The sequence below is a fragment of the Marmota monax genome, unplaced genomic scaffold, assembly GCF_021218885.2.
Source record: "Marmota monax isolate L192 unplaced genomic scaffold, Marmota_monax_Labrador192_F-V1.1 WCK01_AAM20220418_F8-fsc00056, whole genome shotgun sequence".
NCBI lineage: Eukaryota > Metazoa > Chordata > Mammalia > Rodentia > Sciuridae > Marmota > Marmota monax.
In genome coordinates, this window is record NW_026695212.1 from 7,551,825 (window position 1) to 7,565,605 (window position 13,781).

General features: G+C 37.5%; 1 protein-coding gene across 1 annotated transcript in view; it reads right to left on the minus strand.

Moving 5' to 3' along the window:
- Window positions 1–13,781, minus strand: part of Ptprr (protein tyrosine phosphatase receptor type R) — a 264,907-nt gene that overhangs the window by 105,569 nt on the left and 145,557 nt on the right. The window contains exons 4-5 of the mRNA XM_058574639.1: window positions 11,012–11,167; window positions 3,311–3,421 (exon numbers count right to left, since the gene is read on the minus strand). Of these exons, the coding sequence (XP_058430622.1) occupies window positions 3,311–3,421; window positions 11,012–11,167 (267 nt within the window). The remainder of the gene's footprint in view (window positions 1–3,310; window positions 3,422–11,011; window positions 11,168–13,781) is intronic.

Sequence of the window (13,781 nt, forward strand, 5' to 3'; positions counted from 1 at the left end):
TGTCTGTATACTCATAAAAGATGTTTCCCTCTTTTTACTCCCCACCCCTCAACGTGTTCCTCTCCTGCATACAGGAGCACCACCATCCAGGCAGCCAAGCCTCCAAACCTAGGAGTCAGCCTTAGGGTTTATTCTCTCCCTGAAAATCAGGGCTCTGTAGTCCCGTCAGTTCTACCTTCATCTAGGTCTCAGCCTTCCATTTCTCTCCATCTCCATCACTGTCCCCTACTCTGGGCCACCCTCACCTTTCTCTTCCGGCTATTGCAGTGACCTCCAGAAGGACACTCCAGCTTCTGCATTTCATCCCACCCTCTGCTTCAACCACACTCTACTGGCAGATGCTGTGATCTTTTAGTCACTCACCCAAGGCTCTGCTGGAAACAGCATTTCCATCCTTCCTTGAGGCCTGACAGGCTAAGCCTATTTTGCCTCAGCACCATCCCACCCCCCTGTACCTAGAAAGTCCTTTCCTCACATTTTCATGTCTTAAAGGTCTCAGGTTGGTCTGCTCTATCATTCACTATTATGTTATCTTCTCTGTGGAAGTTATGACAACTTGATCTCTAAAAAACGAATGAACAGACTTTATGTTTTAGATCATTTTTTGTCTTTATAGAAAAATTGAGGGCAAAGTACATCATCCCATATACTCCCCCTCTGTCCTCTCTAAACAGTTTCTTCTGTGACTGACATATTGCATTTGTGTGGGGCATTCATCCCAGGTGATGAACCCTATTGACATTATTAACTAAAGTCCACAGTGTAGATTAGGGCTCACTGTTTGTGCCGAACTTTCTACAGGTTTTGATGAATCCATAATGTAATGCATTCACCATTACACAATACAGAAGAGTTTCACTGTTCTAAAACCTACTGTCTAACCATCTCTGGCCTCCCAACCTCTGGCAACCACTGCTCTTAACCTTTCCCAGAATGTTGTCACACAGTGTGTTGATGTCACATAGTGTGTTCACTATTTGATTATTTGAAAATAATTAACTTAATTATCGACTGTGTTTCTAAAGACAAAGGCTTCAGAGAATAGGGTCCTTATCGTCTTGTTCTCCTCTTTCCCCACAGGGCCAACAACAGGTCTGTGGTGATCCTCTGGCAGAATGGATTGATAGAATGAATTACCCACTAATCTAATTGATAGCAATCACCCAAACTTCCTTTCTTGATTTGTTCTAATAACGTTGAGGCAGACACCTAAATTTCTAATTTTTACATTGGTGGCTTGAAAATATCTGGAAAAGAGTTGCCCCTGTTCTCAGATGGTTGAAGGTGTGGCTATGGTAGGTCCTTTGGCCACATAAAATCAATGCAGGGATGTGACTAGTTATGCTGGGAACACAGGCAATCCCAAGTTATGACTGCTAGATCTGAAATGTATCTTATATTAATAGCACATTCAGGGATGCTTCTCTCTGCCCTTTAGTACCCAAAGGCTGCATATAAATCTGCTTCTCAATTTTCTCCTATCATTTCCTTCACTCTTCTGAATCTTAACCATTTATTCTCCCAGTCAATCTCCGTTTTTGTCACTTTCTACCCCTTTCTATTCTCCATTCCTCCGCTCCCTCCCTCCCTCCCTCCCTCCTCCTTTCCTCCCTTCCTTCTTACTTTCTTGGTCTTGCACATGCTAGGCAAGTGCTCTACCATTTAGCTTCACCCCCTGCCCCTCCTATCCTTTTTCACCTGTAAAGCAGAAAAACAACGAAATTGTGACTGACAAGATAGAGAACAACATTTGATATTTCCTATGTTAAGGAAAGAAGAATCCCATATTTTAAAATGCAGTTAACCATAACGAGGAATCAAACCTTTTTAAACAGTAAGAAATACTTAGAGGTCTCTGCTACAATTTCTGTAAAACATTCCATTTTCTTTCATGAAAATTCTTTATTCTTAATCTCCACCTTTAAGATATAAAGATCTATTTTTAATGTTATTCTTAGCTTATTCTTTTGTTCATTGGGTTGCAACTTTTAGAAATCTTTCTTAATTCCTGATCTCTAAAAAATACCTTTGAGTGGAAGTTTTAGGATGTTTTTTTTTTTTTCTTCTTTTTTTTTTAAACTGGAGATGAAATCTAGGGGCACATCTCCCTTCCCCTATTTTGAGGCAAGGTCTTGCTTAACTGCTGAAGCTGGCCTTGAACTTGGGAATTGTGATCTTTCTGCCTCATCTTCTCTAGTAGCTGAGATTGTAGCCATGTGCCACCAAGCCCTGTGGTTTACTTCAGGATTTTGAGTTCTAGGAAACAGACCCATCTTTACCCTATTTAATATCCTTCAAATTTAGATCCACTCAGCCTCTCTCTTTCTGGAGTAAACCCTAATCTTTCTACCATAAACCCCTTCCCAGCAGGGGAAGCACGAATGAGCAAAATCCAGAAAACACTTGCTAATGCTGTTAATTGTGGATAGAATAAGCAGAATAATGTCTATTTGGGGGGCATTTAAAAAGTATAAAAGAAGCGTTTTTGAAAAATATGCAAAATTAAAAACAATAGCACATAGGAAAAAAGATATTAAAACCCATCTATAAACTTCCAATATTATGTTATGTCACAAAATTTTCAAAGAAATAAAAAAAAAAATGAACTTGAAAGATAACTCTTAACTCATTCAATACCAAATAGCACTGTGTAATTTAGTGCATTAGGTTTATTTGAAGTTCTAGTTTTAAAAATTATTAATATGCTTTTAAAGTGTACACATTGTAACTTACAGAACTATTGCAGTGCATACTTTTATACTTATGTATTCACCTAAAATATTAGTTGGTAGAGGTGATCTAGCCTGTGAGGCTATAATCACCTCTTTTGCATGCCTGGTATTTCATAGAATGCTTTCAAGAGCCTTTAAAAGTAAGGAAATAATTCTGCCTTGGGGATTTAAGCTTGCCCCAAAGACACATTTCTTCTTTTAAAATTTTTCCTGAGTTCCATAAAGATGATATAAAAGGAGGAATAAAGTAAGCCCAAAGTATGCCCATGAGACTTAAATGACTTTGAGGGTTTCAGTGACCTTAGTAAATCATGGTCTAAAGCTTCATTCTCAGGGTTGATCAAGTTACTAAAAACTTCAGTGCAATTACAGCTCTGTTCTTAAGCAGGTCAGCATCCACACCTCCACAGGCTTCCCTTTAGCAATCACTCTGCGTGTCACCGAATATTCCCAAATAACAGGATTACAGTCTTGCTTCTTTGCCCAGTCTTTTCAACCTTCATTTGAATGGCAATGCATCCAATAACATTAAGTCGTGGACTCAGCAAAGGATAAAGTATACGAAGAAGCCAACTTACCATCAAACACGTTACTATAATAATAAAGATGCTGAGAAAAATGACAACAGCATAAAATCCTTCTTTGCTCCAGATTCTGTCCGCTTCATGCTGCCCTTGTAAAACATTTTTCTTTAAAAGCAAAACAGAAAGTCCGATGTTAAATGAGAGCTTGAGGAAACCGGCGTTCTTATTTAAACACTAAAATATTTTTAGCTTTATTCCATTCAGTGTAGTGGAACACACCTACACCCCCCGCTGCCTGCGCTGCATCTCCAACTGATCTAGACAACAGTCAGCCATCCTGATACATCAAAAGACCGTGCAATCTCCGGAACAGGAGCAGGCATGCCCAGCCGGGCATAGAAGGACCTCGCCTTTGGAAAAGTCCCTTACTGTCTCTCTTGGAGCTACCTGGTTCACAGGTAAGAGAGTTCTGTTCCGTGCTGAGGAAACTTGTTTCTGAAGCGTTCCTTACTCTCAAGTCCCCTCCCACACATCAACTCCCTGGTTTATCCTGGCTTACGTGCAGCGCAGGAACACTGCTTTTACTTTTAAACAAAAGCTAAACAGGTGCAAACAAAAGCGCATGATGCATTCATAAATACAGCAACACTATCGGGATCACTGCTCCGCCCTTTATCACATCAGTTTTTTTTCCCCCCTGTAAGTGGTGTTTACTTTGTTGAAATCTCATGAAGCACCATCCCAACCATATAAATTGTTAGGGCATTATATTTTATTTAAAGTAGCAGGAAAGACAAAGTTCAGAGTTATTGGGTAATGAAAGGTAAAATAAATAGGTTTATTTTTATTGCTTTTACTAAATCCTTTGGGGGTGGAAGAGTGAAGAAGAAACATGCATAAAATGTGACTGTCTCTTAGTTGACGTCTCCCTTTCTTTAAAGAAAATAGCACACTGACATCAAATCCTCTTGAACGAAATTGTTTTATAATGTAGTGACATTATAGATTTATAGTTAAAGAAACTTCAACTTTGAAACCAACTGATTCGTGATGAGGAAAAACAAAGTCTAAGTCATTTCAAATGATTCCATTCATCTAAAATTCAATCTTGTTGAAAGCAGCTTTTTTATTCCTTTAGCCAGGGTCAGTATGTACCCTTGTATATTGTCTGCAATGGCTCAGAAAGCCTTGAGTGAGACTTGTCTTCTAGGTGCCTGAACTTTGAAATCATTTCCAATTGTTCTTTAAACCTAGAAAAATACATCAAGTATTTGTAAACTCGACGAAATATTTGCCCTGAGAAAGACTTTATGAGACTTTTTATCTTGAAACTCAATCAAATCTTGGTGGAGAGATGAGCAAGGCAGAATAGGAAAGATCTTTGAGTTCAATTGTTATTACAAAAATTATTTGGAGGGAGACATAATCATTGCTCGAAGTAGTCAAGTTTCCATTTTTTTTTGCTTGTAAAATAGTGATGTGTTCACTATAAAATCTTTTATACTTTCTAGAAAGATGCATAGATAGAAAAAATAATTTCAATGCATATTTTTAAAGTAAGTAAATGGTAAATTAATGGAGAATCTGAAAATACTTGGTTGATGGCATGATTAGTAAATGAGCATCCTGCTGGAAAAAAAAAATTCTTAGGTTCAAGTGATGATTTTCTTTTCTTTTACCTTTGACATCAGCCAGAACCTTTTGTTTTATTTTGTTTTGTTTTATTCCAGTGTCTCTACAAACATAGCTAAAAAAAATAACAGAAAAGAAAACTCCTGTAGGAATCAAGTATAAATATGGAAATGAATTTTTTTGCAAGCAACTAAATAGCATCCATTGTTTGTTATAAAAGCAAACTAGTTAAGCCTTCAAATAGGCAGCATAAATTTGTCAAATTTAAGTATAAGGATCTGAGCTTAAACTCATGTGAAATTTGGATAAAAAGGGGTGGTTAGGTGGGTGGAAAAAGATGTTGTGTTCCTAACCTGGCTTGGTTTGTTTTTCTTTTTTCCTGCTGTAGTTCTACAACTTCTGGAATATCAGCGTGTTCCGTTGTTCTTGCTTAAGACAAATCTTATGCCGGGTGTGGTGGAGCACACCTATAATCCCAGTGGCTCTGGAAGCTGGGGCAGGAGGATTGTGAGTTCAAAGCCAGCCTCAGCAATTTATCGAGGTCCTAAACAACTCAGTGAGACCCTGTCTCTAAAGAAAATACAAAAAAGGACTGGGGATGTGGCTCTGTGATTCAGTATCCCTGGGTTCAATCCCCAGGACACATACACAGAAAAGTTTGTTTGTTTTCCTTTTTAACTGAAGCAATGATGATGGAAGAATTATCCCCTAACCTCCCATCCCCCACCTCCTGTTTGAAGGACACATGTTTTGAACTAGAGCTTAGTCACTGCACTTTCTTGGTAAATAGATTTCCTTCTGAGTCATGCTACTCCTGCTGAGCACTACTATATTTATTCAGAGATCTGAAAAACTTGATAAGGGCAGGGTAATAAATGGAGAAGTTTGTAGTTAAGATCTCACAAATCAAAAGATTATAACTCACAGAAATCTCCAGTCTAACCTTTGCATCGGGTTAACTTGATGCCTTTTATATTTTATCAGGAGGTTGAGGGTTCAGTAATTCACATACTCCACGGCAGGTCAAATTAATGGCCCTCTATCATCTTTATGTTTTTTTTCATAGCTACATTGTTTTGCCCTTTAACTTGGTTGCAGTGAAAAAGCTGATGAGTTTCATTATTTAAAATTTGGACAGTTTTCAATAGCTTTTCTCTATCTGTTCAATAATTTGTTATATGTGTTAAAAGTTTGTTCTGTTCTCCCTCCCCCTCTTCTTTATTTTCTTTCCATTCCCACCCCATTTCCTTTCCTTTCCAATTCTGATCCCAGATGCTAGAAAAGATGATACAGAGATATAGACTTTAGGATGTATCCCTTTGGGAGAGATGAAGCACACAGAATAAGAATGAAGTGGAAATGTTATAAATTATCTGGTTAATTTGACTGACTCAGGCAGATGAATGAGATGTGTCTGACAAAAATATGGCTTTGTTGGGTGCATGCCAAACTTCTACTGCATTAGGCACAAGGTGAACACTTGGTCTGAATGATCATACATGTCAACATTGATTGAATATCTCCTGTATGACTAGGCTCATAATTCTTTAGACTCAACTGCTGGCTAATGCTCCAAGTTAGAAGGAAAATCACCCAACTCTTGATTTATAGTTCATATTTACATGTTGTATTTTTTTCTCTTTGTAAATATCCCATTAATGTATCAGGCAGCATATTAGCCTTTTATTTAAAGAACTTAACTTCCTCCTTTGAAATATAAGACCTGTGAAACTGGAATCACTTACAGTTGAATAACAACAAAATCCCTAAGTAATTTTTTTCAATATTAATGCAGAGCTTATTGTTTCAATAGATATTCAACTCATTTTCTAAAAACATTTGTAAATAGAGATTAAATAATGAGTTTGATTTTATTTCCCCAGAATTTGACCTATTAGTCAAGTGAAGGTCTAGTTTTATCTTTATGAACATCTTACAATAAAATAACACTTAAGAGTCTACAATGCTCTAGGTGTCACATAAAAATATGTAAAAGAAATAATGTCTTTTTAAGAAATTTAGACTGGAAACAAAATCAGATGAACAAACAAAAGTAATTCTCAATTTGGTAATTTTGTTTCCCAAGTGTCATTGCCAATTTAAAAAAATAAAGTATATAAAGAAACAGCAGCAACAACAAAAACATCTTTCATGAATGTTATTAATGTAAATTTAGGAAATAGATGCTTTGCGACATCATTCATGATATTCTGTGATCAATGTAAAGGGTGAAAAGTCAAAAGACCAAGGTTCTTTTTATTTTGTTAATGAACATGTTACCATAGCCTGCTGTGTTTTGGGGATTAAAATGTGAAAAAATGGGTTGAGACATAAGCGGTTATAACACATTAACCATAAGAAGATGGATAAAGATGTGGGGAAGCTCAGAGAATACTATAGCCGGCTTTAAACAACTATCCACAAATGTGTTTGCAACACTCTAAGCTCTCTCTGTAGCTCTGTAAATAGCTTCCCTAGGCACATGCTCACTGCTGACGGGTTTGTCCTGGGCTTCAGGTCAAAGGGGGATGCCTGGCTTCTTCTAGGAGTGCCTGACAAAAAGGTTCAGATGACCCATCTCTCCGTGATGACATGATTCTGATAGCATACTGGCTGACCTCCTATAGATTAAAGATTTCCTGGATTTTTAGATTCTAATAATTTTATGAGAAAATGCCACATTTTGATGGCCAAATATGCTTTCATTCTTCAAGTCCAGGATAGGCCTTCTGACCTATAGTGGACTAACAGCTCTGTGAGAGCTGGTAAGGTAGGCTCTTCATCTGCACTGAGCTGGGCTGTGTTGGAGGACCCTAAGTATTTGAATTTCAACTTGTTGTTTTTATACAGTTATTTCCCCTTGGTGAGCAAATGTGGATGACTTAACAGAATGCTATATTCCTAAAGCCTTCAGAATGGCATTTAGATTTAGAATAAAGAAACAGGGAGGGGATTTATATTATTCTCTAAAAGTTTATATGAAACAGAATTAATTCATTCAACGACATTTTTTAAATTTTGAAGAGGAATTATCCTAGGCAACGTGTGCTAGTCCAGCTGCGAAGGGCCTAAGTTGTGAGAACGGGGTTGGTTGATTACACAAAGTTGATTACACTTCAGATTCAGATGTACATAGGGCTGGGGAGGAGATTAATCAATCTCCTGTTAACCCTCTTCTCTGGCCTCTGGGGAGCACAAGGTGGAGTCCTCTTCAAAGTTCCCATGGCATGGGCATAGTGCTGTATTCTGTTTCTCTGTACCTTACTTGCTCTTCAAGAACATAAAGTCATTGAGAGAAATAATTATATTATATTATTTATTTATTTGCTTGCTTGTCTGTTCATCTGTTTTTCTGACTTTGGATACAACCTAGCATGCCATGTGGCTATTTGTTGATTCAGGTTTTCACTGTGTGCCCTTTGAACGCCAGGCACTAAATGCTGGCTCTAAAATAAAGCTACAAGACATGTCACGTGCTCTCAGGGAACCCACCCCAGAGAGACAGACTTGAAGGCCAAGGGGTTTCTGTTCAAGGAGAACACAAGACAAGGAAGGCATGCCCAGGTCTGTGAGGGCACTAGGAAAGACTGTTCAAGAGACCGATCTTACAGAATGAAAGGTCCATAGAAGAAGTCATGTACTAAACAGCACTGAAGGAGGAGAGCATGTGGGGGCTTGTGATGTTTGTATGCTTAGAGCTACTGAAACTGAACTAGGAAAGGGTTCTCAACATTGATGGAGTCCTGCACATCTAGGACCACCTACTGTACTAAGAAATCCAGACTTCATTCTGAGGTACTTTGGAAGCCAAAGAAGAATCATGAAATTAGGACAGCAAGCCACATTACATTGACAAAGATGATTCTAGTGGCAAGAAAAAAACAACAAAACAAACATAAAGTCTCCACATGTGTCTTTGGAGAAGAGGGACAGAGAAGGGGGATGAGACTAAATGCAGGAAGATCAATGGGGGTTGTTGTCACAGTCACCATTCAATGATGACATACAGTAGCCTTCCTATTTGTAGTTTCTTCAACTGCAAATCTGGTCAACCATGTATGGAAAAATCTTAGGGAAAAAAATTTTCACCTGTACTTAACATGTACAGATTTTTATTGTCATTATGCCCTAAACAATATAGTATGACAAGTATTTATATAGTACTTCTATTATGCTAGTGTTATTGTTTAGATGTGAGTTGTCTCCCAGAAGCTCACATGTGAGACAAGGCAAGAAGGGTCAGAGGAGAAATGATTGGGTTATAAGAGTGTTAACCCAATCAGTGAATTCATCCCCTGATAGGGATTAACTGAGTAGTAACTGAAGTAGTAGGGTGTGGCTGGAGGAAGTGGGAATTGGGCATGGCTTTGGGGTATATATTTTCTATCTGGAGAGTGAAGACTCTCTCTCTCTTCTGAGTAGAATATGAGCTGCTTCCCTCCGCCACACTCTTCCACCATGATGTACTGCCTTACCTTGAGCCCAGAGGAATGGAGTCAGCCTTCTCTGGATTAAGACCTCTGAAACCCGGGTCCTTAAGTAAACTTTTCCTTCCCTAAAATTGTTCTGGTTGGATCCTTTAGTCACAGTGGCAAAAAAACCCTGACTAAAACTGCTAGGTATTATAAGTAATCTAGAAATGATTTAAAGTATATTGGAGAATATGTGTAGGCCGCATGCAAATACTATGCTATTTTATTTAAGAAATTTAAGCACCAATAGATTTTGGTATCCTTGGGGGTCCTGGAACCATTCCTCAAAGGATACCACAGGAAGGCTGCATGTTCCTGCTCTGCCAATCCATCCTGTATTCAAATTATTTTGTTTAGTGCCTATTCAGTGTGAGGATTTTGACATATATCTAAAAATTTTAATCTATATTTCAAGTTTATAAGATAAGAACTATACTTATTTTGGCCCTGAAGAAACTGAGACTCAGAGTGACACTATGCAAAGGTTAAATGACCTGCCCAAGATCACACACATCTTAAGTGTCAGCCTTGGAATGCAAACTGTCTTGTACCAAAGGTTTTTATATCATAGTTGTTAATATTTGCTGAATGAGAAGCAGTATAATTTACTGGGAAGAAGAGTAGACTCTTTTTTTTTCTTTTTTTTTCTGTTTTTGGCACTAGGGATTGAACCCAGGGGCACCTAACCACTGAGCTACATCCATAGCTCTTTTTATTTCTTATTTTGAGACAGGGTCTTGCTAAGTTGCTTAGGGCTTCACTAAGTTTCTGAGGATGGCTTTGAACTTGCAATCTTCTTGCCTTAGCCTCCCAAGTCACTGGGATTACAGGTATGCGTCACTGTAGCTGGCATAGAATAGAAGAGATCAAGATACCTAGATCTTATGTGTTGCTTTTTACTTTGTTCTGTCACCTCAGGGGAATCACTTAATTTCTGTGGACCTTATTTTCTGTATCAGCAAAATGTTCATATGTTCCCTCCAGGTCAAGTTTTATGATTTTCTGAATCAAATTACATCCTATATACATCCAATAAACATCCTATGTTTAGGATGTCGATCATTCCAGTTTGTGGAGACTAAACATACTCAGAAGCAAGACGGAGGAGGTGGTAGGGGAAATTTTGAAAAGTGTTATATTTGGAAAATATAATAAAGCAAATATTGCCCGTGTTTATGTCTGGTTTCCTCAGCAAAGGAAAAGACACATTCCAGCTTAATTCTAAAGTAATCATTTTTCCCCAATGAAGGCCATGTGGACAGGTGTATCTGTTGAGAAGGAAAGACAAATAGTGGTTTTTTATCTGTTTGGTTTCTTGGGGGTTTTTGTTTGTTTTGACATCAGTTTCAAGTAATGTAACTGGTCTTCCTTCTAGACTAAATTTACTGGTTAAGTTGAAATAAGTTACAAGGCCATAAAATTTCTGAAGAAAGTGTCAAAAAGTGGAACTTTGATATGAAAATGAATTTCTTTAAGGAACAAACATTAGTAGTTTGAAGAGCAGAGAATTCTGACCCTTTGGGAGATTTTTTTTTTTCAAGTCAAATAACACACCATAAACAGCTTTCATCTCAAAGCCTCGTGGGGCTGGATTACCATATCATGCTAAGTGTGCAAATTTTTAAATAAAATATTCCATGCAATGCCATACCTCAGGGGAGACTTCTGTGATTCCAAATTGGGATAAGCTTTGATGTAAAACATTGATGTTAAGTGAACGCAACACTTCCTCGGATGGCAGAGCGTCAGAAATTCCTGCTTTTCGGTTTATGGGAGACACAAATAGTTCAACACTGTTCTTCTTTTCCTAGTAAAAGCAGATTATTTGTAGGTGTTATAGACATTTTAAGCAATGTTGTATAATATTTTCCTTTGGAAACATTACAGAAAATCAGAACCCTGGAATCCTTAAAGTCATCCTGGAGTTCACATTGGTCTGTTATTCTCTGATGGAGTTAATATTATCAGTCTGACATCTAAACTCTTTAAATGGCCTCCTTCTAGTTAAGTGGCTCTCCAAAATTTGGAATTTTGTATTTCATTAGATATTGGTTTATTTTCCATTTCATATTTTTTAGTTTTGGAATATTTTGTTCAGATGCTCCCTGAGTAGTTATGTTTAAAGAAGTGTTTTAAAATCAAGTGAATTAAATAGAAGTAGATGTAATAGCATTAGTGGACACCACCACTATTCTCTGTGTTTTCCTCGTAACTTTGTGAAGGTAAAGGCTGCACTAGCCAAGGCTAATATTGCTAAATGAAGTCCCTTCCTTGACTCGGTTCACCTCAGACATGTCACATTTTAAAAATCAACCCTTTCAAAGAAATGCATATATGCATTGGTATGATACTTTTCCTATTAATATTACCTCACTAGCCAAAAACGGAGACAGATTTCTTACCATAAATGGACAATATGCCACATACACTAAAAACAAACACCAGACAAAAAAATACCATTGACATGAAAACATTCTCTTTTACAACTTAAACAATTCAATTATAAAAGGAAATTATTGTTAGTCTTTTCTTTTTGTCACATAGAGTTCTCTTTTGCTAGAAAATTTTCTTTGCATGCAATTTATCAGAAATTCACCCATGTATAAAATGAAGAATTGATGTACTACTAGCAATCCAGAAAAAGATTCTGTGTTAGTAGGAACAACAGACAATGACAATCAATATTTACACTGACATGAAATATGCTTATGATAATTTATTAAATAGCTTATAACCTAATAACAATAGAAGGATAGAACATTTGTTTTATGCGTGGCATGCTCCTGTGTTATTTCATTAAAATAGTCACAGGAGATGGACATTATGGTTATCTCCATCTCACAAACATAAGTGGTTTGTCCATGGTCACCCGTCTGGGACTGCCATGCTAGCTAGTAATGGAGTGTGGTTCTTCTTGTCTGTCTCCAAAGCACATGTTCTTCATCACCCTGCTCTGCTGCTTCAGGTATTATAACTCTGCTCACTATAATAACTACTTTTAACAGTGCTACCAACAGTTTCCAAGGATAGATATATCCTTCTCCAGGTGTGGCAAATCCTCTTTCATCTCTGCAAACAACTATTATGTTCATTTAGTCTTTACGCATAAAAGTATGTCTTAATTACATATGTGTGTGCATGTGTGTGTCTATGTGTGTGTGTATATAAAAAATCTAGATCTAGATCCAAGATTTCTGTACTACCTAAATCTTCTCACTTGAGCAAGATATGCTCTGGACATCATAACCTACTTTATTCTTAAAGGATATTAGAAAATGCTGTTTGTCCTCTTCTGTGAAACTGAAATGAAACTTTATCTTTTAAAAAACCTTATTTAGTCTCAGAAAATGGTTAGCTCACAGAAGAAAGCATTTTCTGGGGAATGAAACAACTCATCCTCCACATGCTGAAAAATGAAAAGAAACATAACTCTAAATCAAACCAAAAAGCAATTTCTATCCATAGTTAGGAACACAGGTGTGGAGACAGTGGAAGGCTGAGCTCAAGCAGGCACATGACAATTAAAGGCAGGGAGATTCTTTATAGTCTTTGCTTGGACTTCCTATGCAGTGGAAATTAAAAACAATTTTAAAACGATTCAAAAATTCTAAAGTTCCTTTTCACATGAACCTTAGGGATTAGATTTTACAAAGAAAAAAAAATCATCTGATCTGAATTTGACCTCCTCCCCTTTTTTTTTCCCTTTGCTCACATCCACCTCCAAGTGTAGATGGGAACATGTAGTTAGATGATATTTAACATCCAGGTTCCCAAGCACTAAGGAAGGAGACAAAAGAATGGATATGGATGATTGACAGGTCTAACGTGGGGTATATGCAGAGCATTTCTTGGGTTTACCTGATCCCCACTTCAGATGCCCATCCAATTTTTCTCTTGGCTTTTCTGAACTATCAATGCTTACATTCCATCTGGGCTGCTGTCTGCAAGGACTAGTTCTTCTTTATTCGAAGTCCTCTGCCTTGTGTATTCTTTATCCATCATTTTCTATTGATATGCTAGAAGGGGTTTTCGTTGATACTCTCTGGAAATAGTGCTTTACCTGATACAGAGCTCCAAAGGGGAATATTTGAGGAGTAGTGTCAAGTTAGTAAGGTGAGTTTTGGGAACCCCTTGTTCATATTTACCAGGGTATCCAGTCTTGAACTATGACAGGGTTGACAAACTTTTCCTGAAAAGGGCCAGACGGTAAATAGTTTAGGCTTCATGGGCCAAACACTTGAGTTGCAATTATTCTTATCTAATGCTGTAGGTATGAAAGCAGCCAAGGTGAATGAGTGGAGGTGACTTGCTCCACTCAGTCAATGAAACATTGTTATAAAAATAGGTAGTTTGCAGGAATTGGCTTATGAGCTATTAGAACTACACCATGAGTACTTAGATGACATAAGAAACAGCTTGAA